This window comes from Budorcas taxicolor, chromosome 2 (assembly GCF_023091745.1).
Source record: "Budorcas taxicolor isolate Tak-1 chromosome 2, Takin1.1, whole genome shotgun sequence".
Lineage (NCBI taxonomy): Eukaryota > Metazoa > Chordata > Mammalia > Artiodactyla > Bovidae > Budorcas > Budorcas taxicolor.
Genome location: NC_068911.1, coordinates 63,748,458 through 63,774,357, shown reverse-complemented (window position 1 = coordinate 63,774,357; position 25,900 = coordinate 63,748,458). Strand labels below are relative to the sequence as shown.

At 34.6% G+C, this 25,900-nt stretch overlaps 1 protein-coding gene across 1 annotated transcript in view; it reads left to right on the top strand.

The window, feature by feature from the left end:
- AGPS (alkylglycerone phosphate synthase) overlaps nt 1-25,900 on the top strand; it is a 129,139-nt gene that overhangs the window by 46,354 nt on the left and 56,885 nt on the right. Inside the window, exons 4-10 of the mRNA XM_052663808.1 lie at nt 1,533-1,653; nt 1,749-1,823; nt 4,545-4,616; nt 6,016-6,095; nt 7,252-7,332; nt 17,254-17,379; nt 20,169-20,277. Of these exons, the coding sequence (XP_052519768.1) occupies nt 1,533-1,653; nt 1,749-1,823; nt 4,545-4,616; nt 6,016-6,095; nt 7,252-7,332; nt 17,254-17,379; nt 20,169-20,277 (664 nt within the window). The remainder of the gene's footprint in view (nt 1-1,532; nt 1,654-1,748; nt 1,824-4,544; nt 4,617-6,015; nt 6,096-7,251; nt 7,333-17,253; nt 17,380-20,168; nt 20,278-25,900) is intronic.

Genomic DNA, 25,900 nt, shown 5'->3' with positions numbered 1-25,900 from the left:
CTTTCTGTGTTTTGACTATTTGTTTTACTTTTCTTTTTTTGACACTGATACCATCTATGTATCATATTCAGAAATTTTACCAGTTTTACATGCACTTCTTTTTTTCTGTTTTAAGCCATTTCAGGTTTCAGGAACGTAACAAAATTAGTAATCTGTATGTTTTATCAAGATTCTTTTGGTCATTTCTTTCCACTATAGGTTAATTCCATGAGGTAAGTTTTTTGGGTTTAACTCACTGCTGTATCACCAGGGCCCTATAGCACATGTGCAAGAAATATTTATTATATAACTGAATATTAAATATAGAACATTAATAAGATATTTAAAGGCTATGTAAGTATTTTTCTTTACATATTCTTATATTTTAGTTTTTCCAAATACTATGCCATAGCTTTTTTAACATAACAGATTTTATTTGGTTAGCCAACTTTTCCTATATGCTGCTGCTGCTGCTAAGTCGCTTCAGTCGTGTCTGACTCTGTGCAACCCCAGAGATGGAAGCCTACCAGGCTCCCCCGTCCCTGGGATTCTCCAGGCAAGAAGAGTGGAGTGGGTTGCCATTTCCTTCTCCAGTGCATGAAAGTGAAAAGTGAAAGTGAAGTTGCCCAGTTGTGTCCAATTCTTAGCAATCCCATGGACTGCAGCCTACCAGGCTCCTCCATCCCTAGGATTTTCCAGGCAAGAGTACTGGAGTGGGGTGTCATTGCCTTCTCCGTCCTATATGGTAGGCATGATAATAGGTACTTTTCACAAAAATTACCACATTTAACTCTCCTTCCTTATGGCAGTTGTATAAATTTGATGGTGATAATCTCATTTAATAGTTGAAGAAACCAAGGCTCAAAGAAGTTGGGTGAGCCAATGTCACATAGCTTTAAAGTTGAATACTTGTTAGTTGAAATTAAGTATCAAGTTTACGTTGTGAGTTTTAAAGCAGGCCTATAAAAATGGGTTTACTTCTTATTGGGAGGCTTTTTGCTGCTCATTCTGAAATGGTAAATTTTATCTACAGATGAAATGTAGATAATGCAGAAGTTAACTATCTATATCCCAGTCTCTCTAGTTTAAAATAGAAGATTTCAGACTTTTCTATCTTCTTAATTGTAATCTTTATTTTTATTATATTTATTTGTTTTTGACCACACCATGTGGCATAGGGGATCTTACTTATTAGTTCTTTGATCAAGGATTGAACCTATGCCCCCTGCAGTGAGAGCATGGAGTCTTAACCACTGGACTGCCGGGGAAGTCTCCTTAATTGTAGACTTTAGAAATAATGAAAAGATGGGATATAGAAGCAAAAGAGAAAACATAAGGCTGTTATAACTTATGTTACAGAATGTGGTTTTTAAGACCATTTGTAATTGGTTACTGTCACAGAGTTGGTTTCCATATGTATTATTTATTATTTTTCTATGCTTCTGTCCTAGTTCAGATGTTTAAAAAAAAATTCATGTTTTATAGTCACTTCTCTGTAACATTTCAAATTTTTATTTTTTAGAAATAAGTAAAAAAAAATTTTTATTTTCTAGGCATCCTTAAATCCTAGTGATACACCTCCTTCTATTGTAAGTGAAGATTTTCTTCATGACCTTAAAGAAACCAATATTTCATATTCACAAGAAGCAGATGATCGAGTATTTAGAGCTCATGGTAACAACTTCATATAAATCCTATTTAGTTTTAAGTTTAAAATTTCCTTTAATTTTAAGATATTTTTACATTTTCTTTTTTAAATCACAAAACAGGTCATTGTCTTCATGAGATATTTTTGCTCAGGGAAGGAATGTTTCAGAGAATTCCTGACATAGTTTTATGGCCAAGTAAGTGCTTGTTTTTCTTTGTATTATTAATTTAGTATTGTTAAACTTTAAGTAAATTTAGTATTGGAAATAGGTACTTTTAAACATATGAGCTGTAAAAAATATAGATAGCTATATTTTTAGAGTTTCAGTTAGTTCAGTTCAGTCGCTCAGTCACGTCCAACTGACTCTTTGCCACCCCATGAATCACAGCGTGCCAGGCCTCCCTGTCCATCACCAACTCCCGGAGTTCACCCAAACTCATGTGCATGGAGTCGGTGATGCCATCCAGCCATCTCATCCTCTGTCATCCCCTTCTCCTCCTGCCCGCAGTCCCTCCCAGCATCAGGGTCTTTTCCAATGAGTCAACTCTTCGCATGAGGTGGCCAAAGTATTGGAGTTTCAGCCTCAGCATCAGTCCTTCCAATGAACACCTAGAACTGATCTCCTTTAGGATGGACTGGTTGGATCTCCTTGCAGTCCAAGGGACTCTCAAGAGTCTTCTCCAACACCACAGTTCAAAGGCATCAATTCTTCAGTGCTCAGCTTTCTTCACAGTCCAACTCTCACATCCATACATGACCACTGGAAAAACCATAGCCTTGACTAGATGGACCTTAGTCGGCAAAGTAATGTCTCTGCTTTTGAATATGCTGTCTAGGTTGGTCGTAACTTTTCTTCCAAGGAGTGAGAGTCTTTTAATTTCATGGCTGCAGTCACCATCTGCAGTGATTTTGGAGCCCCCCAAAATTAAGTCTGACACTGTTTCCACTATTTCCCATGGAGTGATGGGACCAGATGCCATGATCTTCATTTTCTGAATGTTGAGCTTTAAGCCAACTTTTTCACTCTCCTCTTTCACTTTCATCAAGAGGCTCTTTAGTTCTTCTTCACTTTCTGCCATAAGGGTGGTGTCATCTGCATATCTGAGGTTATTGATATTTCTCCTGACAATCTTGATTCCAGCTTGTGCTTCATCCAGCCCAGCGTTTCTCATGATGTACTCTGCGTATAAGTTAAATAAGCAGGGTGACAATATACAGCCTTGACATATTCCTTTTCCTATTTGGAACCAGTCTGGTGTTCCATGTCCAGTTCTAACTGTTGCTTCCTGAACTGCATACAGGTTTCTCAAGAGGCAGGTCAGGTGGTCTGGTATTCCCATCTCTTGGAGAATTTTCCACAGTTTCTTGTGATCCACACAGTGAAAGGCTTTGGCATAGTCAATAGAGCAGAAATAGATGTTTTTCTGGAACTCTCTTGCTTTTTCCATGATACAGCAGATGTTGGCAATTTGATCTCTGGTTCCTCTGCCTTTTCTAAATACAGCTTGAACATCAGGAAGTTCACGGTTCATGTATTGCTGAAGCCTGACTTGGAGAATTTTGAGCATTAGTTTACTAGCATGTGAGATGAGTACAATTGTGTGGTAGTTTGAGCATTCTTTGGCATTGCCTTTCTTTGGGATTGGAATGAAAACTGACCTTTTCCAGTCGTGTGGCCACTGCTGAGTTTTAGAGTTCACTGCAGGTCATATAATTCTTAATATGATCATCCTGAATGGTTTTAATGATTAATTTTGTTGTTGATGACTAAATCTTCATTTAATATGTATATATCCTTTTAAGAAGTCAGTAGAAAAATACATTTTTGGCTAATTTGAAAGCTTAATAAAATTATTATCAATCAATGATATATTCAGATGCATAGAAACTTTTAGTTAAGATAATTGATTACTGCAAACTAATGAGTACTTTGTTGATATCAGCTTGTGGGCTAAAAATTAATGGTGTTCAAATAATGAAGCAAGTTGTTTAATATAGGTATTGTCTTTGATATAAATAATTAAATTTTGAGAAAATAATTTTATTTAGGGATATGACTTGAGATGGAAGGTGGATGAGCTTTCTGCTGTTATTTAGCTCTTACTGATGACTAGGCCCTGTATTTATATGTATAATCTTTATATCCATCTCTTGTAGAAGAAATTTTAAAGCAGAGTAAGTATATTGCGTCTTACTGTCCATAATCACCTTGTAAGAAGTTCTGCTAATCTTCTCTTCCATTTTTCTCTTCAGATTCCATAAAAGGAATATATAGAGTATTTTATTTTTTGAAAAATTACCTCATATATGAACTTTTAGTTCTTAGATGTGATCTTTTTCCTTTTCAGGGAGTATCTGAGGGAAAAGTCCTGCTTTAATTCTGTGATAGGAAGGAGGTTGACATACACAGGAAGAAAATGATCTGTTTGAGTAGTGTATTGGTGCCTAAATCAAAGTTTTGTTCTGTTGACTCTTTCAGTATAAGAACTTCTTGGGAAGTTTCCAAGAAGTTTGTTTCCCAACATGTTGTCATTTTACTGAGGTCTTTGTTAAACTTTAATGTAAATTTCCATTGGGTAATAAGGTTCAAATTTTTCTTTGCATGAAGGCAAGTTTTGAGACAGTAAGGCAATTTGAGACAATGGTATTCCCTACAGTGGAGGTGAGTTTCTCATCTTGCAGTTTGAATATCTATGTACTATGTATGTGTGTATGCTGTGTAGATATTTAAACTGCAAAATATATAAAATTATTTAAAAATGAAAAGTTAAAGATAAAAAATAGTTTTAGAATAGTGATTTAATGTGTTCATGAGTGAATAAATGAAGAAGTTTATTGCACTTTAGACCCTTGTATTGCAATATTACCCAGAGTTTTTTCATGTTCGGGATTAATTTATTTTCCCTTTTTTCAACAGCATGTCATGATGATGTAGTTAAGATTGTGAATCTAGCGTGCAAATATAACCTTTGTATCATACCAATTGGTGGTAGGTATTGTGCCTTTTGAATTTTATTGTGATGTAAAGTTGTTCTCTTTTAAATATTTGTGCATTCCCACTGAAAATAAGTATTCTTATAGTTATGATATGGTTATCCTGAAAAAGTGGCTTATGCTGCTCATTTCTGTTCTCAGTAGATCTACCTAAACCGTTTGAGATATGATTTACCCTAGTTTGTGGCTTCTTTCCCATATGGATTCTAACTGAAGCTCTGACTTACTGCCTAAATAAGAAAATGTGCCTTCTTTAGTAATTACTTTCTAACCTTTATCTTAATGGAGAGAATATTATTTTTTCAAAGACTAGCTATACCCAACATAAATCTTTGAGGAGGGATATGCATATGTAAAAGATCAACCAGGACAGTGATGACCAAATGAATAGTATCTTTTAATACTGAAAATTAACATTATTTTACATTTTAAAGCAAATTTAATCTCTTTTGATCATCCATCAACCATATTGTTTTAACAACTTCCACAAGCCAAAGGAGGTTGCCTTCACTGACTGAATTGGCATTAATGGAATGGAAATGGGACCCCTACACATCATAAGTTCCAGACACCTTCTTCAGCTGGTACTTCCTGTTGAATTCCTGTACAAAAGCATTACAGTGCCACTTTTAATGAAATAGTTTTCTGATTTCAAATGACTTTGACAAGAAATAGTGGTCACTGGTCATAGCCATATTCTTAATATTATCATACCTTGAAAAATTAAGTTGAACCTTGTAGGTAAACACCCCCTATAATTCTTACCTGTGTCAAGGTGACTTCCATGTGTATTCTGTCCAAAACATATGAAAGTACCTATTAAAAATTTATTCTGATATATGATTATACAGATCTGGTTAAGAATTGAGAATACTATATTGTTCTATACTGTTATCAAGAAAGCATTTTTCCTTTGACAACAAATGTTAAGGAATATATTCTAATTTGTTGAGGTCTTTTTGTATGGAAATATAAGACAGTATTTTAAACCATAATTGAATCTCATAAATATGATAGAAAGGAGATAATGGTGTCTCTAGTTGTATAGGATGGGTATTTTTTTCTTTTATGCTGTCTCTCCACAGTAATCATTAGCTTAGAACTTCTCTAATTATGTTTTTGGAGTTCCACAAATTGTTAGGGGCTTCACTTGAGTGTGCCCAAGGGATGGAGCCATGTCCCATTGCTTTCAGCTCCATAATATTTCTTCATTTTGGCACGCACCATAAAATAAAGGTGAGTTTACTTTTAATGTGTTAGTATTTGCCAATTACATTTTGCAAAGTAGAAATAGGTATTTTTCCTAGTGGGCCTATTTGTATATTAGGGATTTGCCCTAGATATGTAGCTAAAAAATAATATTTGAGCATAGTTATTGTCTTCTATTTTGGCAGGAGGAACAAGTGTTTCATATGGCCTGATGTGTCCTGCAGATGAGACAAGAACAATTATTTCTTTAGACACTTCACAAATGGTATTTGATAACATAAGATGTGTTTGAAGATAGTGTTTGGGTTTAAAAGTTTTCTTTATGGCTCAATCTTAGTTGTTTTTTAAAAAGTATATTGTCCATTTTGTTTAAAATTCTTTTCATCATTTTATCTTTGTTTTCAGATCTCTAAAAGCTAAGTTCACTCTTAGTCATATACCTTGATGAATTCTACCAAATTAACATATGAAATTGATAATTTGAAAAGCATGAATTGAAATTGTGATACAATAGATGACCTGATTTGTATTATTAAAAAACAAATAATATTAGTCAATGTTAATTCGAGTCATCAAAACTTAATTGTTTCCCAGATTTTTACTAATGCTATTGCACTTTGCTTTTGGAAGAACAGAGGGGCTAATTAAGATTAAAATTAGGAAAGTGAAGTGAAGTCACTCAGTCGTGTCCGACTCTTTGCTACCCCATGGACTGTAGCCTACCAGGCTCTTCCGTCCATGGGGTTTTCCAGGCAAGAATACTGGAGTGGATTGCCATTTAAAGGAACTATTAATTTTAGGATTATTTTTTGAAATTTTGGTTCATTATGGTCTGCGTTGGCCCTTGTGCTACTTAAGTTGAGAGAATAATATTTCTAGTCCCTAAATAATTATTTACATTTGTCATATTGACTTTATCTTTTTTCCTCTACTATTTTTAAAGCAAATCTTGATGGCATACTACTTTACACCAAGTATTTCTGTGTATTTCTTCTAAAAAGGACATTTTCTTACTATGTTATCACTTCTAACAAAATTAAAAGTAAATCCTTATGTCATTTAGTATCCAGTCCATGTTCGTTTTCCAGTTATCTCAAAACTGTCTTTATTTTATAATTCATTGTATGAATAGGGATTCAGACAAGGCCCACGTTAGCTTTTGGTGGTTTCTTTTAGTCTCATTTAATCTGAGACCTTCTTCCTCCTTTTATGAGTGTCTATGTTTTAAACCAACTCCTGTGCAATATACTGCCTGTGTTACTAACTCTGTGATGTTGTATAGTCAGGGACAAGTGGCGCTTTCTAGTGTGGGTACTGCTACTTAATTTCTGTCTTGTCACTTGATGCTTAGAGTTGGGAAGTTGTATTTCCTGAGAAAGTGTCTGTTCATGGAGATGAGACTTTTTCTTCTTTTGCAACAGAATCGTATCCTCTGGGTTGATGAAAACAATCTGACAGCTCATGTAGAGGCTGGCATAACAGGACAAGAATTGGAAAGACAGGTATGTTATTTAAGATTTTCAAAACTGCTGTGTGTCTCCTCGATGAAAAAAGTACCTTTCACAGTATATTCACTGACTCAGATTTTTCAGTTTTTGTTGTGGATCAGGTATTGACCTGGATGCTGTGAACTCCATAGTGAATAAGACACCCATCTCTTAACTTTGGAAAGCTTATGTTAGGACAGAAAATTAGGTAAAAAGACAATATAATTCAATGAGAATTGCTAGAAGGCAGCTAAATATGGGCTGTTCAGTTCAGTTCAGTCACTCATTCACGTCTGACTCTTTGCAACCCCATGAATCACAGCACACCAGGCCTCCCTGTCCATCACCATCTCCCGGAGTTCACCCAAACTCACGTCCATCGAGTCGGTGATACCATCCAGCCATCCCATCCTCTGTCGTCTCCTTTTCCTCCTGCCCTCAATCCCTCCCAGCATCAGGGTCTTTTCCAATGAGTCAACTCTTTGCATGAGGTGGCCAAAGTACTGGCTTTTAGCTTTAGCATCAATCCTTCCAATGAACACTGAGGATGATCTCCTTTAGGATGGGCTGGTTGGATCTCCTTGGAGTCCAAGGGACTCTCAAGAGTCTTCTCCAACACCACAGTTCAAAAGCATCAATTCTTCGGTGCTCAGCTTTCTTCACAGTCCAACTCTCACATCCATACATGACCACTGGAAAAACCATAGCCTTGACTAGACGGACCTTTGTTGGCAAAGTAATGTCTCTGCTTTTAAATATGCTGTCTAGGTTGGTCATAACTTTTCTTCCAAGGAGTAAGCGTCTTTTAATTTCATGGCTGCAATCACCATCTGCAGTGATTTTGGAGCCCCCAGAAATGAAGTCTGACACTGTTTCCACTGTTTGCCCATCTATTTCCCATGAAGTGAAGGGACCAGATGCCATGATCTTCGTTGGCTTTAAGCCAACTTTTTCACTCTCCTCTTTCACAAGAGGCTTTTTAGTCCCTCTTCGCTTTCTGCCATAAGGGTGGTGTCATCTGCATATCTGAGGTTATTGATATTTCTCCCGGCAATCTTGATTCCAGCTTGTGCTTCCTCCAGTCCAGCGTTTCTCATGATGTACTCTGCATCTAAGTTAAATAAGCAGGGTGACAATATACAGCCTTGACGTCCTCCTTTTCCTATTTGGAACCAGTCTGTTGTTCCATGTCCAGTTCTGACTGTTAAGGCTCATCAAATGAGGTTCAAAGGGGAGTTGAAGACGGTATCATAGAGAGCTTGGCATTTAAAATGAAACTTAAGGGTAAATCAGAGTGAGAAGGAAATATGGGGGTGGAGAGAACAATCCAGTCAGAGGAAGCATGTGTGGAAGCTTTATAGGCAGCTGTTTCTTGAGGGGGTCTGCAGGTAGCTGAGTATGGCTGAGATCTAGGCTGTGTGTAATGGAGAATACACATTCTTTGTGCTTGTATTCTGGATGAGTATACATATAGTATGTATAGCCCACAAGGGCTTCCCTTGTGGTTCTGCTGGTAAAGAATCTCCCTACAATGCAGGAGACCTGGGTTTGATCCCTGGGTTGGAAAGATCCCCTGGAGAAGGGAAAGGCTACCTACTCCAATATTTGGGACTGGAGAATTCCATGGACTATACAGTCCATGGGGTCGGAAAGAGTCAGACACGACTGAGTGACTTTCACTTTCTTTCATACATTTAGTAGTGGTAGAGGATGAAGCCAGGTCAATACGAAGAGGTTAGATCATAAAGTTTGAACTTTGCCTTTGTACTTAGATAGTTCTTGTATACTACTGTGTGGAGGATGGATGGACACATAAAGGCAGATAAAGTGGCTGCTGCAGTAATTTGGGCAAGGGCTGATAGTGACTTGAAATAAAGTAGTAAAAATGGAGCAAAATAGAGTAAATTGGACATAGAATTTTCAGAAATTAATAAATTTGATCAGTTGGGTGGTATTTGCTATTCATTTAAATTTTCAGTGACTAATTTTACTGAAAACTGCTTATGTCATGAATAAGTGAAACTGTTAGAGTCCTTATATACTTTTGGGATCCTAATGAATTTTAGGAAACTTGAGGTTCTCTTCATGGAGTCTAGGCAGGTCATTATTAAAATGTATTGGTTCCTTCAGCCCTTTAAAATATGGTCAAGATAATTGTAACTCAGCTTTTGCAAACAAAATTTAAAAAGTCCAGTTTGCTAACTATGAACTGAATGTTTTGTTCAGTTTGGATTACAGAGACCCCCTCCTTCCTGTCTTTTAACAGAACATAGCGATGTGACATGCTTGTTGATCTCTTTATTGTCTTTTCCCTCATTTCATGGTAAAGAGTTGAAGGCAGTTGGTGGGTGTATGTGTGCGTGTGCTGTCTTTCAGTCATGTTTGACTCTTTGCGACCCTATCGACTGTAGCCTGCCAGGCTCCTCTCTCCATGGGATTATCCCAGTAAGAATACTGGAGTGGGTTGTCCAGTGATCAATTATGGATGAAAGGCTTTGAAAAAAAGTATTAAACTTTTATCTTTCTTTTTGTTAATTTAATGCACTAAGGTACAGAGAACTAGATAAAATTGAACATATTCATTGAGCCATTAAAGATCTTCAGTAAGTCAAGGTTTTATAAATTCAAGGTAATTAGATTTGTTAATTATTATACTTTATAATTAACTTCATGGGTTGAATAATAGCATTTAATGAAAAATGTAAAAAGACCTGTTTAGTCTTCTGTTGCTCTGAGAGGCATTATCAACACAGCAGGTTTGTTTTTTTTTTTATAACAAAGGATGGCCTTTCATGTCTATAATTTTATATCCTTTATTTCAGCATTTGATATAGTATTTTAACCTTTCCAAGATTTTTTGTAAAGGTTAGAATTAAAATTCAAGGAACATATTTCCTTGAAATTTAAATGACATTTTACTAGACTAGGAACTTTTAATATTTTACTTACTAGTTCATTTCCTTAAATGCCAACACAGAACATTTCTTTTTGCCTCTGGTAGACTTTAAAATAGTTTCTACAGCTGTATTGATCCTCGTTCAGGTTCTTCCTCACTTATGCTTCTGTATCCTTCAGTTTCTTCTTCAGCTGAAGTAACTGACTTAAAACTTGCTACTTTTTCATTCTAAAAGTTTTTAAATGACACAAATATAGTAGTTGGGTAGCACAGATTTTCATCTTTTTAACTTGTAAATTACATTGATTTTAATATGTGTGAAATATAAGGGAGGTCACTGAATGTCAGTTATGGATTTTGGGAATTTGTTTCTATGTTTATTAACTCTTTGGCTACTTAATTTTACTAGTTAGTAGTCTGGGGATATATGACTTATGATTTTTCCCACCTCTGGATGCATTTCTCTATGCCTCAATGTCTTTATAAAATGGAAATAATGATTTCTGTTTCATAAAGTTTTTATTGAGATGAAATAAGTTAATAATGTAAAGTGCTTAGAACTTTTATTTATTTCACTAATTTTTACTGAGTACTGTTTGCTTCATTCAAGGATAGCTCATTTTAAATATTCCTTCTGTATGCCAGACTCCAATATTTATATCACCTCAGACTTCTTTCTTGAATTGTAGCCTTGCATATCATATCCACTTGCTTAGTTGATATCTCTACTTGTATATGTAATAGACATTTTAAACTCAAAATTTTAAAAATTGAATTTAAGTTTTCCCTCCTCAATTTGCTTATTCTATAGTCTTCTCAATCCCAGTTGGTGATAGTTCAATTCTTTGGGCAGCTTGAGCTAAAATCTTGAGTCATTTTCTTTTATTTTGTTTTATAACAGTTTCATTGAGATATACTTGTCACAGTAAATTGCAGTGGTTTAAAATGTGCAACTTGATGAGATTTGGTATATGACTACAAGCATGAAACCATTACTGCAGTCAAGATGTAGAACACACGCGCCAGCCAACCCCAAAAGTTTCCTTTTGGCCTCTTTATATTTCTCTCCATCTCATCTTTACTATATCCCTGTCAGTCTCTGATATGCTTTTTGTCACTGTAGGTTTGTTTAAATATCCTATAATTTTATTAAAATCAAAGCACACATCCTATTTTTTTTCCAGGGGTGGGGTGTAAAAACCTCAATAGAACTGTTTAAATTTTTTAAAGTAAGAAATAAAGGCATACAGATTGGAAAGGAAGAAGAAGAATTGTCTTCATTCACAAAGGACATGATTATCTGTGTTAGTAAATCTAATGGGAGCTAAAACTTTTAGAACTAGTTAGTAAATTTAGTAAGATTGCTAGATTTAAAAGCTATATACACAAATCAGTTTTATTTCTGTATACTAATAAAAAAATCAGAAATTGGAAAATTTTAAAATACCACTTTTATTATAAAATATGTATATAATACTTAAGGAAAAATCTATTAAAAATATGAAATACTGGGACTTCTCTGGTGGTCCAGTGATTTAAACTCCATGCTCGCAATACAGGGAGCTGGGATTCGATCCCTGGTCACAGAAGTAGATTCCACATGCTGCAGTGAAGATCTGAAGACCTGGCATGATGCAGCTAAGACCCAGAGTGGTGAAATAGATACATTAAACATTTTAAAAAAGATATGAAATACTTGAATACTAAAAACCGCAAGACCCAGCTGAGAGAAATAAACAGACCTAAAATAAACCTAAAGCTATACCATGTTCATGGGTCAGAAGATTCAGTATTATTATTGGTTCTCCCCAAATTGATGTATAGAATTGATGCAATCCCAATCAAAATCCCAAGAGACTTTTTTTTTTAAGAAATTGATAAGGTGATTATAAATTCCATATGAAAATACAAAGAACCTAGAACAGAAAATAGAGTGTTTTATATTAGGAGTGGATTTTGGATTTTGTCAAATGCTTTTTTTATTTCTTGAAGTGGAGGATGAGGTGATTTCAGGCCTTTCTTTTTTAATATATAATTTAAAATTTTTATTTTATTTGTTTATTTTTGACTGTGTTGGGTCTTTGTTGCTTTGCATGAGCTTTCTCTGGTTAGTGGCAAGCAAGGGATACTGTTTGTTGGGGTGTGCCAGCTTCTCATCGTGGTGACTTTTCCTGTTGCGGAGCAAAGGCTCCAGGCGTGTGGGCTTCAGTAGTTTCAGCACACAGGCTCAGTAGTTGCAGCTCGCGGGCCCTAGAGCATAGCGAACTTAAGTAGTTGCAGCACGTGGGTTTTGTAGTTGTGACTCAGTTCTGAAGCATGGGCTCAGTAGTTGTGGCACTTGGGCTTAATTGCCTCATGGCATATAGAATCTTCCCAGACCAGAGATGGAACCTGTGTCCCCTGCATTGGCAGGCAGCTTCTTATCCACTCTGCCACCAGAGAAGTCTGAGGCCTTTCTTCTTAATATAGGTTTTCAGTGCTATAAATTTCTCCCAACTACTGCTTTCGTGGTGTTCCACAAATTTTGATATGTCTTCTCATTTTCATTCATTTCAAAATATTGTCTACTTCCCTCTTGGTTTTTTTTCTTTGACCCGTAGGTACTTACATGTTGTTGTTCAGTTTGCAATTTTGGGGGGATTTTTTTTCAAACATCTTTCTGTTACTGATTTCTCTGTTAATTCTCTTGTGTTCAGAAAACATTCTTTATATGACCTAAAGCATATCAAATTAATTGATATTTATTTTATGGCCTACAACATGGTCTACCTTGTAAGTATACCATGGACGCTTGAAAAGAATTTCTCTTCTGCTGCTGTTGGTTGGAGTAGTCTATAAAGTCAAATTGATTTATAGTGTTGTTTAGGTCTTCTGTATTAAAACCTTTTTCTTTTGTTTACTTGTTATATCAATTATTGACAGCAGGAAATTATAACTTCCAGTTATTATTATAGATCTGTTTTTTCTTGCAGTTCTATCAGTTTCACTTCATATATTTTAAAGCTTTGTTATTGGGAGAATAAATGCTTGGGATTGTTATAGCTTCTTGACTAGTGAACAGTTTTGTTATTATGAAATTACTTTCCTTCTTTCTGATGGTATTTTTTGCTCTGAAGTCTACTTTATCTGATGTTAAAACAGCCATTCCTGTTTTCACTGTTGTTGACATGGTATATATTTTTCCTTTTTCCATTTTTAAACTTTTTACTAATTTATATTTTTATATTTAAAGTGCTTTTCTTGTAAGTAGCCAACAGTTGGTTTTTCCTTTTTATCTAACCTGACAGTCTCTGTCTTTTAATTGCAGTGGTTAGACCATTTACTGTCATTGTGGTTTATTGATATGGTTCAGTTGAAGTCTGTCATCTTGCCATTTGTTTTTTATCTTACCTACCTGTTTTTTCTCCTTTTCCGCTTTTTACTGCCTTTTTTTGGATTGAGTTTTGTATAATGATACCATTTTATCTTTTTTGTTATTTTAAGGATTGTTTCAGGTTTTATCGTATATATCTTTAACTTAAAACAGTCTACTGTAAGGTGGTAATATGATATTTAGCGTTTAGCATAAAACACATAAAATATTATGTTTCTTATCTCTATGCCATTGTCACGTGTTCTACTTTGATAATTTTATAATTTTTACCGAAATAGTAAGTCATCACCTAAAGATATTTAAACAATAAGAAAACATCTTTTATATTTACCCATCTAGTTGTTTTGTTTTTTGTCGCTTAGTCATGTCCAACTCTTGCAACCCCGTGGACTGTCAGGCTGCTCTGTCCATGGGTTTTCCCAGGCAACTCATTGGAGTTAGTTGCCATTTCCTTTTCCAGGGGATCTTCTCAATCCAGGGATCAAACCCACATCTCCTTCATTAGCAGGCGGGTTCTTTACCACTGAGCCACCCAGGGAAGTCCCTAGTTACCGTTTATGATGCCTTTAATTCAATCTGGTGATATTTTCTTTCTGCTTGAAGAGCTTGTTTTAAATATTTATATCTTTAGTATGGGTCTGCTGTTGATGAATTTTTCTACATTTGTCTGAAAATATCTTTGTTTCATTTTTTTTAAATACTCTATTTTTTTAGAGCAATTTTAGGTTTAAAACAAAATTGAGAGCTAGGTACAGAGATTTCCTATATGCCTGTGCATGCATGCCTAGTCTCCCCCAATATCAACATCACTCAAAGAATGGTAGATTTCTTTTTTTTGAATTCTCAGAATTTATTCATGTTGTAACTGGAAGTTTGTACCTTTTGACCAGTATTGTCACATTTCCCCCACCCTTTCATCCCATGATAACCACCAGTCTGTGCTCTGTTTCTTTGAGTTCAGCTTTTTTAGATTCCCCATACAAATGATACAGTGACATCCTACATTGGCACATCATCATTACGGAAAGTCCTTAGTTTATTTTAGGGTTCTCTCACGGTGCTGTCCATTTGTGGGTTTGGACAAATGTTTAAATAATTGTTGCTGCTGCTGCTGCTAAGTCACTTGAGTCGTGTCCGACTCTATGCGACCCCGTAGACGGCAGCCTACCAGGCTCCTCCGTCCTTGGGATTCTCCAGGCAAGAACGCTGGAGTGGGTTGCCATTTCCTTCTCCAGTGCATGAAAGTGAAAAGTGAAAGTGAAGTCGCTCAGTTGAGTACCCATCATTATAATATCACTCAGAGTATTTTCACTTCCCTACATTCTCTGTACTCTCCCTATTTATTTTCCACCCCCAACCCCTCGCCTTTGGCAACCATTGGTCTTTTTTTTTTTTTTAATATTTATTGACTTAATTCTTTGGCTGTGCCGGGGCTTAGTTGTAGCATGTGGGATGTTCAGTATTCATTTGTTACAGCCTTGTGGCTTCTTTAGTTGCGGCATGTGAACTCTTGGATGCAGCATGTGGAATTAGTTCCCTGACCAGGAATCGAACCCACCCGCCCTGCGTTGGGAGCCCAGAGTCTTAGCCACCTGGGAAGTCATCTACTGATTTTCTTGTTTCTCTAGTTTTGCCTTTTCCAGAATGTCATACAGTTGGAATCATAGAATATGTGGCCTTTTCAGATTGGCTTCTTTCACTTAGTAATATACGTTTCCTCCATGTCTTTTCATGGCCGGATAGCTTTTTTCTTCTCAGCACTAAATAATATTCAGTTATTTGAATGTTCCATAGTTTATCCATTCACCTACTGAAAGAGGTCTCATTGCTTCCAAGTTTTGGCACTTATAAATAAAGCTGCTTTAAACATTTGTGTGCAGGTTTTTATGAGGACATAAGTTTTCAACTCCTTGACTAAATAGATGGAGTATGATTGCTAGAGTATATTTAGTTTTGTAAGAAATTGTCAGTCTTCCAAAGTAGCTGTACCATTTTGCAGTCCCACCAGCACGGAGAGTTTCTGCTGCCACATATCCTCTCCAGCATCTGGTATTGTCAGTATTCTGGTTTTGGGCCATTCATTTGGAGGTGTAGTAGTATCTTGTTGTTTTAATTGTTATTTCTCTGATGACATATGATGTGGAACATCTTTTCATACGATTATTTGCTATTTTCAGTGAAATGTCTGTTAAGATCTTTGGTCTATTGTTTAATTGGATTTTTTCTTGTTTACTTTCAAGAGTTCTGTGTGTGTGTGTGTGTGTGTGTGTGTTTGTGTTTGTGTATTTGTTACCGTCAGAAATGTTGAAAGACAGTAGTCTTTTGAGAGTAAATAATATGGAGTAGGAACTGGTATCCCACTCCAGTGTTCTTACATAAAATATTCCATGGGTAGAGGAGACTGTCAGGCTACAGTCTATGGGGTCACATAGAGTCAAGATGTGACTGAGCACAGCACAGTATGAATATAGATTATTGGGATATGAATAAAGATTGTTGGGGAGTTAGGGAAGTATATTGGTCTGATAATCTGGATTTTAACGTTCAGTTTTGTATTTAAGCTACTTATTTATGAGTGGTTATTTACCTCTTAAAATTAAATAAACATATTGAATGTTTAGTGAAAAATTCCATTATTTAGTAATGTCTTTTTAAATCTTGTTTTCCAGCAACAGAATTAGACATGATAATTTGCATTGCTTATCTGCAGAAGCTAACAAATTATATTTAGTCTACTCGACTTTCAAATTTTGGATTATAACTTGCATATGATACTTAAATACACAGTTGTAAACACAACTGACATATTCTACATCTCTGCATGGCTTACTTGAAAAACAGAAACAGTTGCTTAATTGGATGACTATCAAAATGGTCAACACAGATTGATGGGCTTGAGTGCAGTAGACAGTGGGTATGCAGATGGTGGTGTCTGTACCGTTCGACATGAGATGGCTGAGCCTTTAAAATGATTTTAGTGGAATGGCTTTGGTGTTGTTGCAGTAAAGGGCATCCATTCAACCTCAGGTGCTGTGCAGATGGCAAAGCCAAGCTAATATAGAAAAATGAGAAACAAGTGACTATTTAATGTACAGGAATGCATGATCTGCATCACAAATAAATGATGGTATTACATGCAGGAAACCTAGCCAGATGGCTGTACATTAAAACACATGACTCCTTGAGAGATTTAAGTACAGGCAGTTTGCTCAGATTTTCTGCAGGCCTGCTGCAGATTATATTAGGATAGGGAAAATAAGAGATTAAGTGCTTTATTTATTGAAAGTGTTCAGGTGAAGCTGGCACTGATTTAAGTATAATCTGATGTCTATAAGTGTTTAAATTGTCTCTTTGTTGGAACAAGAAGTAAGAAGGGTAGTTGTCTTTTAAATGAAAGAATGTAAGGAGTATGATTGTCTGGTTAGCCTGTGGAAAATACAACTGCCTCTTGGTTCATAGTTTTCAGTTTTGCGAAGTTTTCCACTAGGAAAAAGCTAAAAATATTTTTGGACAAGTATGATAAAAGTATTTCTTTATCTATTTAGGTTTTAATGAGTCCAGATAGCAAAGACACATGGAAATTCTAATGTGGAAAGAGTTAATGTGTTGAGCGCTGTGCAAAATGGGGCCATTTTCACTGGTAAAATATTACATTTTTGTTTTTCAGCTTAAAGAAAGTGGTTATTGTACAGGTCATGAACCAGATTCCCTGGAATTCAGCACTGTGGGAGGATGGGTATCTACTCGAGCATCAGGCATGAAGAAGAATATTTATGGCAATATTGAGGACTTGGTAAATTTTTTCTAGTTACTATATAATAATTAATTGGTCGATAGATTTTATTATAAAGTTGTTAAGCCATTAAAAATTGAGTTGAAGAGTCCCCTCAAAAGTATACCTCTTTTGATTATAATAACATTGACTATGCATTATAATCCAAACAGTTAAAAGACACAACTGTGGTCATTTAAGAGTGCTTCTTTTTGAGTGAATGATACCTAAGCTTTGTAGATGTTTTATCTGACTTATAAATACATATAAATTTTATTTTGCAAGACTTAGAGCCTTAGTCTTCAACTCTACCAAGATTTTAGTCTATTTAATTAGGTGGTCTGTCATTACTATTCTTTGGCCTTATGAGACATTATATTTATTTTTCTGAAAGAAAGTTTTTGTGTAGAATTAAAGAGCCCAGTGGAAAATGTTCTAGTTAGTGTAATGTTTTATGTACACATCACTTTGTTTTCACTGACCTGGTGTTATTGCTCTTGAGAGTTAGTGTGATAGGCATCCTGGCTAGGAATTCCGTATCATTTGTTCCATTTGTAGTTTTTACAGTGATTAATTTTGTGTCCTTGTGCAAATTGTTTCACCTTTCTAAACTTCAATTTCCTACAGTATAAAATAGAATGATGTTATTTGTTGTGTAGAATTGCTATGAGAAATAAAGGACATAAAATGAAAACTCGTACTGGAATCCCTGGCATGTAATAGGTACTTCATTCATGTTAGTTCCCTTTATCGTCAGTATTTTGATAACAATTTGAAAGATAATTTTTGAGACTATTAATGTGGTGTTCCTAACATTATTCTTAGAGCTGTTTAGCTTTGTTTTTCAACTCTAGCATTACAATTGGAGAAGGCAATGGCACCCCACTCCAGTACTCTTGCCTGGAAAATCCCATGGACGGAGGAGCCTGGAAGGCTGAAGTCCATGGGGTCGCTAGGAGTCGGACACGACTGAGCGACTTCACTTTCACTTTTCACTTTCATACATTGGAGAAGGAAATGGCAACCCACTCCAGTGTTCTTGCCTGGAGAATCCCAGGGACGGGGGAGCCTGGTGGGCTGCCATCTCTGGGGTCGCACAGAGTCGGACACGACTGAAGGGACTTAGCAGCAGCAGCGGCAGCATTACAATATTTTTATCATGTCTGTGTTGATAGAAATATCAAATTATTGATAAAATATATTGGTTCTTTGTAGTTAACACCCAACAATTTAAGACTTTGTCTCTATAATGAACACTTTAAAAATATTTACATTATCTTTTTTTAATTGAAGATGTTTTAGAAATCACATTTTTCATTTTGCAATTAAGATAACAAATTCAGTTTCAGAGGAGAGAATTTGATCCTTTTGCTATTGAATTATTAAAAGCTTTATCAAAGTTAAGCATATTTGATAGACTGCTACCTTTAGTACTGCTAAAGCATGTAATTTATTTTAATCCTTTTTACAGTTACTTAAGGGCCACAAATTATGAGTATACATCTTAATATACTTATTTACATGTTTATATCTAGTTTTAATTATAAAAAAGCATCATACTGTGTTTAATCTGCTCTTTAAACTATATTATCAATACATTACCGTGTATATGAGCATAGATTTGTATCACTAGTTTTAAAAACTGCATATAATTCTTTCATTGATAATTTGTGATTTAGTAAAGTAATTCCCTATAAAAAATATTTTAAGTTATTTTTTATTTAAAAATTATGGAAATAAATAAAAGGAAAAATATCCTTTGTAGTAATTTCTTTAGCATACGTCTTTGATCATTTTCTTTGGGTAAGTTCCTAGAGTTTGAATTGTTGGATCAAGCATGTTTTTATGTCTTTGGACCCTTATAGCCAAGTTGCTCTTTAGAAATCCTGTGCCATTTGACATTCTTACTAGCACTATGAGAATGTTTATTTTACTAGAACTTTTATTTATGTTTTGTCATATAATTTTATATTTCTTTGTTAGTAAATGTAAACTTTTAAAATTTAAAAGTTGTCCTATTGGCAGTTTTTCTTTTTATTTTGTAAATTGTTTATTTATATCCTTTGTTCATTTCCTTCAACAATACATACTCTATTTTTATTTATCCATCAAAAAACCATCCTAAGAATGTGTTGGGTTTTACCTAACCATTTCTGAGTCAGATCTGAGGAACATTTTTTGATTGACCCTCTCCCGACAATCATTTTCTCACATGTGTGAGAGACATGTCTCACACATCTCTCTCCTCCTCTTTTTAACTTAGTTGCAGCTCCCTCTTCATCCCAATTTTGATATGATCAGAATGAATACTTCATTCTTTTCTACTGTGTGGGTAAAATAGATAAGTTGAAGGTGGGAATAAGATAAGAATAAATCTTTTCTTAGAATTCTAAGCATGTAAATAATGCTTGAGATGCATAATGGCACTTCATAAATGTTAAATGAGTGAAAGAATGAACCCATTAAAATATGATCATTGCATATTTTTCCTGTTCTTTAGTTCTTTACCACATGGATAACCCTAGAGTAACTTTGGTTTAAAGAAATTGTTTTTCAGTTTTTAAGACTGTTATTGGTTTAGGAATATTCATAATCTTAGAATATTTTTCCCTCTTTTAAAGTTATATAAAATTTATTTTTAGTCTAAAAATTACTAAAAGGTATTAGAATTCTGAAGGGAATCACCATTTGTCACTTAAACCAATATTTTAAAAATAGTGTTTTATATAAATATATAGGGTGTGTGTACCCACACAAACAACATTCACTGACAGACATCTAGAATTTACATCATGCATTGTATTAAACAGGTGGTTCATATAAAAATGGTAACACCTAGAGGTATAATAGAAAAAAGCTGTCAAGGACCTCGAATGTCAACAGGCCCTGATATCCATCACTTCATCATGGGATCTGAAGGTAAATATAACTGCAAATTTATTATGAAAAAATACAGGTTAGTGATTCAACTTTGTAAAAATTTGTGATATTGTGATATCAGATTTTTGAAAGAAAGACATGTTTTGTATATTTAAAGAATGGTGTTTTATTTAAGTTTTATTACTTTAATTTAGTACTTCATAAATTTTTATTATGAGAACATCTTATTAAACTTTCTTCTCCATTTTGCTTTTTTATGGTTTTAGAGCCAGCTTAGTTCTTTTGGTGTTATTTTATTTTTCTTTTAGAAATATATTTTTCTTTTTGAATCAATTTTAGCAGGAGTAGTTGTTAGGGTTTAAAATGGTTTGCTTTAGTATTTTATGGTGTGATATTTTCTAATCTCTGAATTATCAAGAAGAAAGGTTTAATAGAGTATTATCTTATTGTCTTTTGTCTTTCTATAATTTTATCTTTTGTTATTTGCTACTTGGTATTTTAAGAAGTGGAATTTAAAATTCGCATCTTTTCAAACTTCTTGGTCTTTTTTTTTTTCTTTTTGCTTAAGTCATGTCCTTTGCTTGGTTACTTAATACTAGGTAGGTTAGAATATAGTTTTTCATTTTATGCAAAACAGTTAATTTCTGTATCTATCAGAAAAATAACCAAAAACTAACCTTCGTTCAGGTTTGCAAACTGTTACGTAGGCACTGTGAATTTTATGGATAAGGTGAAGCTAGGCATATTCTTCAGTTCTTAGGATGGTAGAGGGGGATAATTATCCTTTAAGTTTAGAGAAATAAAGTGTTTCTACATTACCAGAGGAACTCATTAGTAATGTCAGAAGGTAGTACAAGTTGTCAAAAAGATTTTCAAAACATATAGCTATATTCATGGATAAAAGAGCACTTATAATAAGGGTTTTTAGGGCATAATTCTAACTTTTGATGGTAACATCAAGGAAAAAATTACAAATTATGTGTCTTAGTAATGTACTGAAATCACCTATTAAGTTATGATGACCAGTGGTAATAGCCTAGATATTTTTCATGATAATTAGTGACAAACTTTTGTCAAGGTATTTCACCAGTTTACTCTCTTACTCTTTTTCTAGCAAATAGGTCAGTGTACTGTTTGATGGAAAAACAGAACTGCAGCTTTGATGAGAAAAACAAAATGTTAAATTCCTTTAAAATAACAGAGTTCTCTAAAAGTATAATCTTGGGACTTCTCATATTAAGGTATCATCTAAGAGTTAACTGAGAAAAATATAACTTTCTCCCATTGAATATCAAATTGAATAATAGGTATTAAAACTGATAATTATTAGTTTTACTGTTGGTATATAGATAGTTGGAGTCAACCCTATAAATTATCTTCTCAAGTAACCACATCAGACATGTTTTTCTCCCATCAATTAGCATTTAAAAAATTCTGATTGCTAGGTACTGTGCTGGAACACTCAAGGATACAAGTAATAATTGACCATTATTAATAGAATAAGATAAATTCTATGATAGACATAAACAGAAGAGAAATACAGACAGAGGTCATGTAGGTGCATGCTTAGGCAGACTTCCTTTGAGGGGTCATGCTTAAAATGGTCCTTCAAGGGTGATAAGGAGGAAATAATTTTAGACAGTTGCAGGAATAGGTGGGGAGGGAATTGCCCTGCAGAGAGAACTGCATGTGAGTAGATTTACAAGTGAGAAAATGGAACGTAAGATTTAATTGTAGGGTGAAGTGGACTGTAGATTGGGGTGGAGTGGTAGGGATTACAGGGTGGCTGAAGAGATAATCTGGTCTTTTATCCCTTTTAAAATAGTTTGAACTTTATCTAAAACACTGGGCTGCCTTGTACCTCAATAGTAAATTATTGTATGAATTTAAGGAGAGCAAACTTATTATAATAAACTGTATATCTTTGCTTACTTTTTAAAAAGCATATGTACTAAGGTACATTACTGTATTTAAATGAGATTTTATTATAAAGATCCATGCAGAATGCCATACTGATTTAAGAGCATGAACCGTGAAATCTTTCAGACTTGGATTTTAGTCCTGGTTTCACCACTTATATTTCTGTGACTCTGTAAATTAGGTGATTCTCTATGCCCAATGTCCTCAGCTCTATGGGATAATAAAAGTATTCATAAGCCTTTTGGGAGGGTCAGATGAGATTATGCCACACAGTTTATAAGCAGATAGTAAGTACTCAGAAAATGTTAAATTTATTACTATTGTGGCTGTTCATTATTTTTGCATCAGTGATCTTTGTAAGTATATTTGTGGTTCCTGGTCACCATTTCTGTATATATGTGAATATAGAGTCATCTTACTCTAGGCCAGGAGACAGCTTGATTGAGAAGGTAAACTTCTGTGAAATCATATTCTTTAACAATACTGTTTTTTTCTGCTATTTTGAACTATCTAATAACCTCCTGCCTTAAATTTGAATCGTACACTTTTCCTTGAGCTTTAGAAAGCATTTTCTTTTGCTGTAGTTAAATCCTTTGATGACAGCCTTGAAAGCATTATGTTTATGTTAGTTGCTCAGTTGTATCCGACTCTTTGCGACCTCATGGACTGTGGCCTGCCAGGCTCCTCTGTCCATGGAACTCTCCAAGCAGGAATTCTGGATTGGATTGTCATTCTCTTCTCCAGATCTTCCCAACCCAGGGATCAAAACCGGTCTCCTACATTGCAGGCAGATTCCTTACAGTCTGAGCCGTGAGGGAAGTCATTTGATGACAACCTTGAATGCATTACTATTATAATTATTATACTATTTCCCCCAATCCTACTAAGTTCCACATGGGACTAACCAAGTTAAGGTTAATGTTTTTGTCTTGTTTTGTGTTATGAATTTTTCATAATGATTTTTTGGATAAGCAGCTTCCTCCCATTTTATATATTATATAATTGATCAATATAATTAAAAATATAATAAAGCATTTGAAATGTTTTTTATTCTTTTCCTATATATGGAATTTACTAGTAATTTATAATGACTTGCTCTTTTATTTGAAAAATGGCTTAAAAGCATATTTTTATTTTTTTTAACTCATTGCTCACCCTTGTTTTAGTCTTTGCTCTAAAATGAAAAGGATGAAATGCTTTCTGTCGGTCCTTCTGTGTCACTTTACTTCATCTTTTGTTAAATAAAGCTCATCTTTTAGTAGATTTCCTCAGGAAAGGCACATTTGTATATCCCATGAGTTCTGGAACGTTCTGAACTATTTTGTATGGCCTTGATACTTGCATGACAGCTTGAGTGACTTTCATGGGTCATGCATTCTTTGCTTGTTTAAATACTATACCATGGCTGCTTTGGTTTTCTGCTCTGTTTTGAGGAATCTGATGCCAGTTCTCTTGCCTTTTTGCCTGGAGGCACTGAGAATGGTTTTTTGTTTTTTTTTTTTCCCATTAAAGTTTATTTTACTTTTGCTCTGGTATCCAGGGGACCCTTTCTGTGTGTATATGCTGGTCTTCTTTTATTTCTGTAAGGGTTTTTTGGGGACTGTAGTGTTGAGTAGTAGGATTTTGGAGCACGTTTCCCCCTTCCCTGCACTGTTTTGATTTTTTCTTTTGCAGGGATACCAATTATATGTTTGTCTGACTTTATTTGCTTGTTTGCCATTTCAGCCATGATTTCTCAAACTTTTTCCCTCAACTTCTTTCTTAATATCATTTGCATTCACTTGATTATTTTCTTGCTTTTCTTCAATGCCCTCTGTTAAGTTTTCATTTGAATCTATTGTTTCTCCTCCTTGTAACCAAGTCTTCATTTTTGTTGTTGTTCTGTTTCTTCCCTGAGTTTGGTCATCTTTTATTTCATTTCTTCTTGTTTTCTGTCCATTCATGTTTTTAGTGTTAATATTTCTAATTGAAGTTTTTTTTTTCATATCCTCAAATGCTTGCTTGACAATATTGAATTGAGTTTGAAAAGTTGTGTTATGGTTTTCTCCAGGATCATTGTTTGTTTTGTCGGGCGGGTTGGGGGGGTGCTTTTCATCAGTGGAAAAGCTTTTATTTGCATTTTCTGACCTTTTGTAGTAGTTTTATTTGGATTTGGTTTCCTTTTTTTCTGTTCCTGTTTACTGCTTGGAAAGGGTTCCTAGTTTGAGAGTGTTCTGTCCTGTCACTTATACTCTCTTTTGTGCTGTTTGCTTCATGAATGGTGGCGTTTTTGGTGGGGGAAGCCATGATATAGCTTGTGTTTTTTATTTCTTTCAGATCTTTAATTTTTCTCCTAATTTTAGTCTTTCCCTTCACTACCTTGTCTCCAAGGAGTACTACACTACTCTAGGTTGATGCTTCTTTGAAAATACTTCCCCTACTTCTCCAAGGGTATCAGTTCTGGTTCCATCTTCAAACACTTCCAGGGTTATGGAGAGCCAGGGTTATGGATTAGATTACCAAGATATATATAGTATTTCAGGTTTATTGTTGCACTTTTTCTTTCTGGGGTTGATTTTGTGTCTGCCTCCTTTAAGTCCTCTGCTGCTTTTATTCTTTCTCAAGGAGTCTTAAAGAGTCTTTCTTAAGGAGTCTTTCTTGAGTCTTCTAACCCTCCTCAACTACCACTCCTCACCCCTTACTTACTTTCTACTTGTAGCAGCTGGAAGATTGTAAAAGGTCTGTTGGAATTTTTACTTTTTATCTATACTTATGAATAATTTGAAGGTCATAGTATATTTTGTCTCCTTTTGATCCTAAAGTGTCTGTCCTATGTGGTTTTCTTTGTTTTCCTTATTGATTTTCATGTTGAGGGTGGGGAGGAGTAGATTCAGAATCAAATGACTACCATTTTTCTCAGTCCTGAAGTCATCTGAAGGTATATTTTCAAATTATGAAAGATTTTATTTACTTCAAGCAAATACTTGCATTTTTATTAGATAGTAGTTGAAGCTTTCAGTTTTCTTAAGAACATTATATTTGAAACAGTAAAACAGGAAGTTCTTAAAATTTACAGTAGCATATTTTTATTGAAAAAGAAAAGTGAATGACATCTATGATGTCACTTTGCTATGGAGTTGTTTATAATTATATAAAGTGGGTATAAAATATTAGTATAATGTGCAAATAATCAAGAGATAGATAATCTTAAGTAGTTTTATATCACTCCACTGACATAAAATTCCCAGAGCAAAAGAATCAATAAATAATAAAGCTCAATAAAATAATCAATAAGCCTAACAGAAATGAGCCTTTTGATGAAGTAAATTTATATATAAACTTTTGTGATTGGATTAATTTGAATATAGATCTGTGTGGAAGAACTGCCCTGAGTCAGAGTGCATTTGGGACTTGGATGGAGTTTCCTTTTAAAGTGGGAACCCCCTCAACCCCCACCTCCTGCTGCAGAACTCATAGCTCAGTAGTTGCACAGACGTGCCTTGGTCATTTCATTAATCTTGCAACAGTGCAAAGTCTCATTTTACTAATTTTTATTTTTTAACCTTACTTAGTGTTACAGTGGGTTGTACTGCTTTAGAGTACCTGCTATACATACGAGGCAATACGTCTGTACAGAAATTTAGGGCATGGTCACTCCTTACCTAATACCTTAGAATTTTGATGTAAAATTAGAATTTTAAAGAAAGTTTGCTAATGTTTTATATGTGTGTGTGTAAACTTTTTGAGTAAGAAATTATATGTA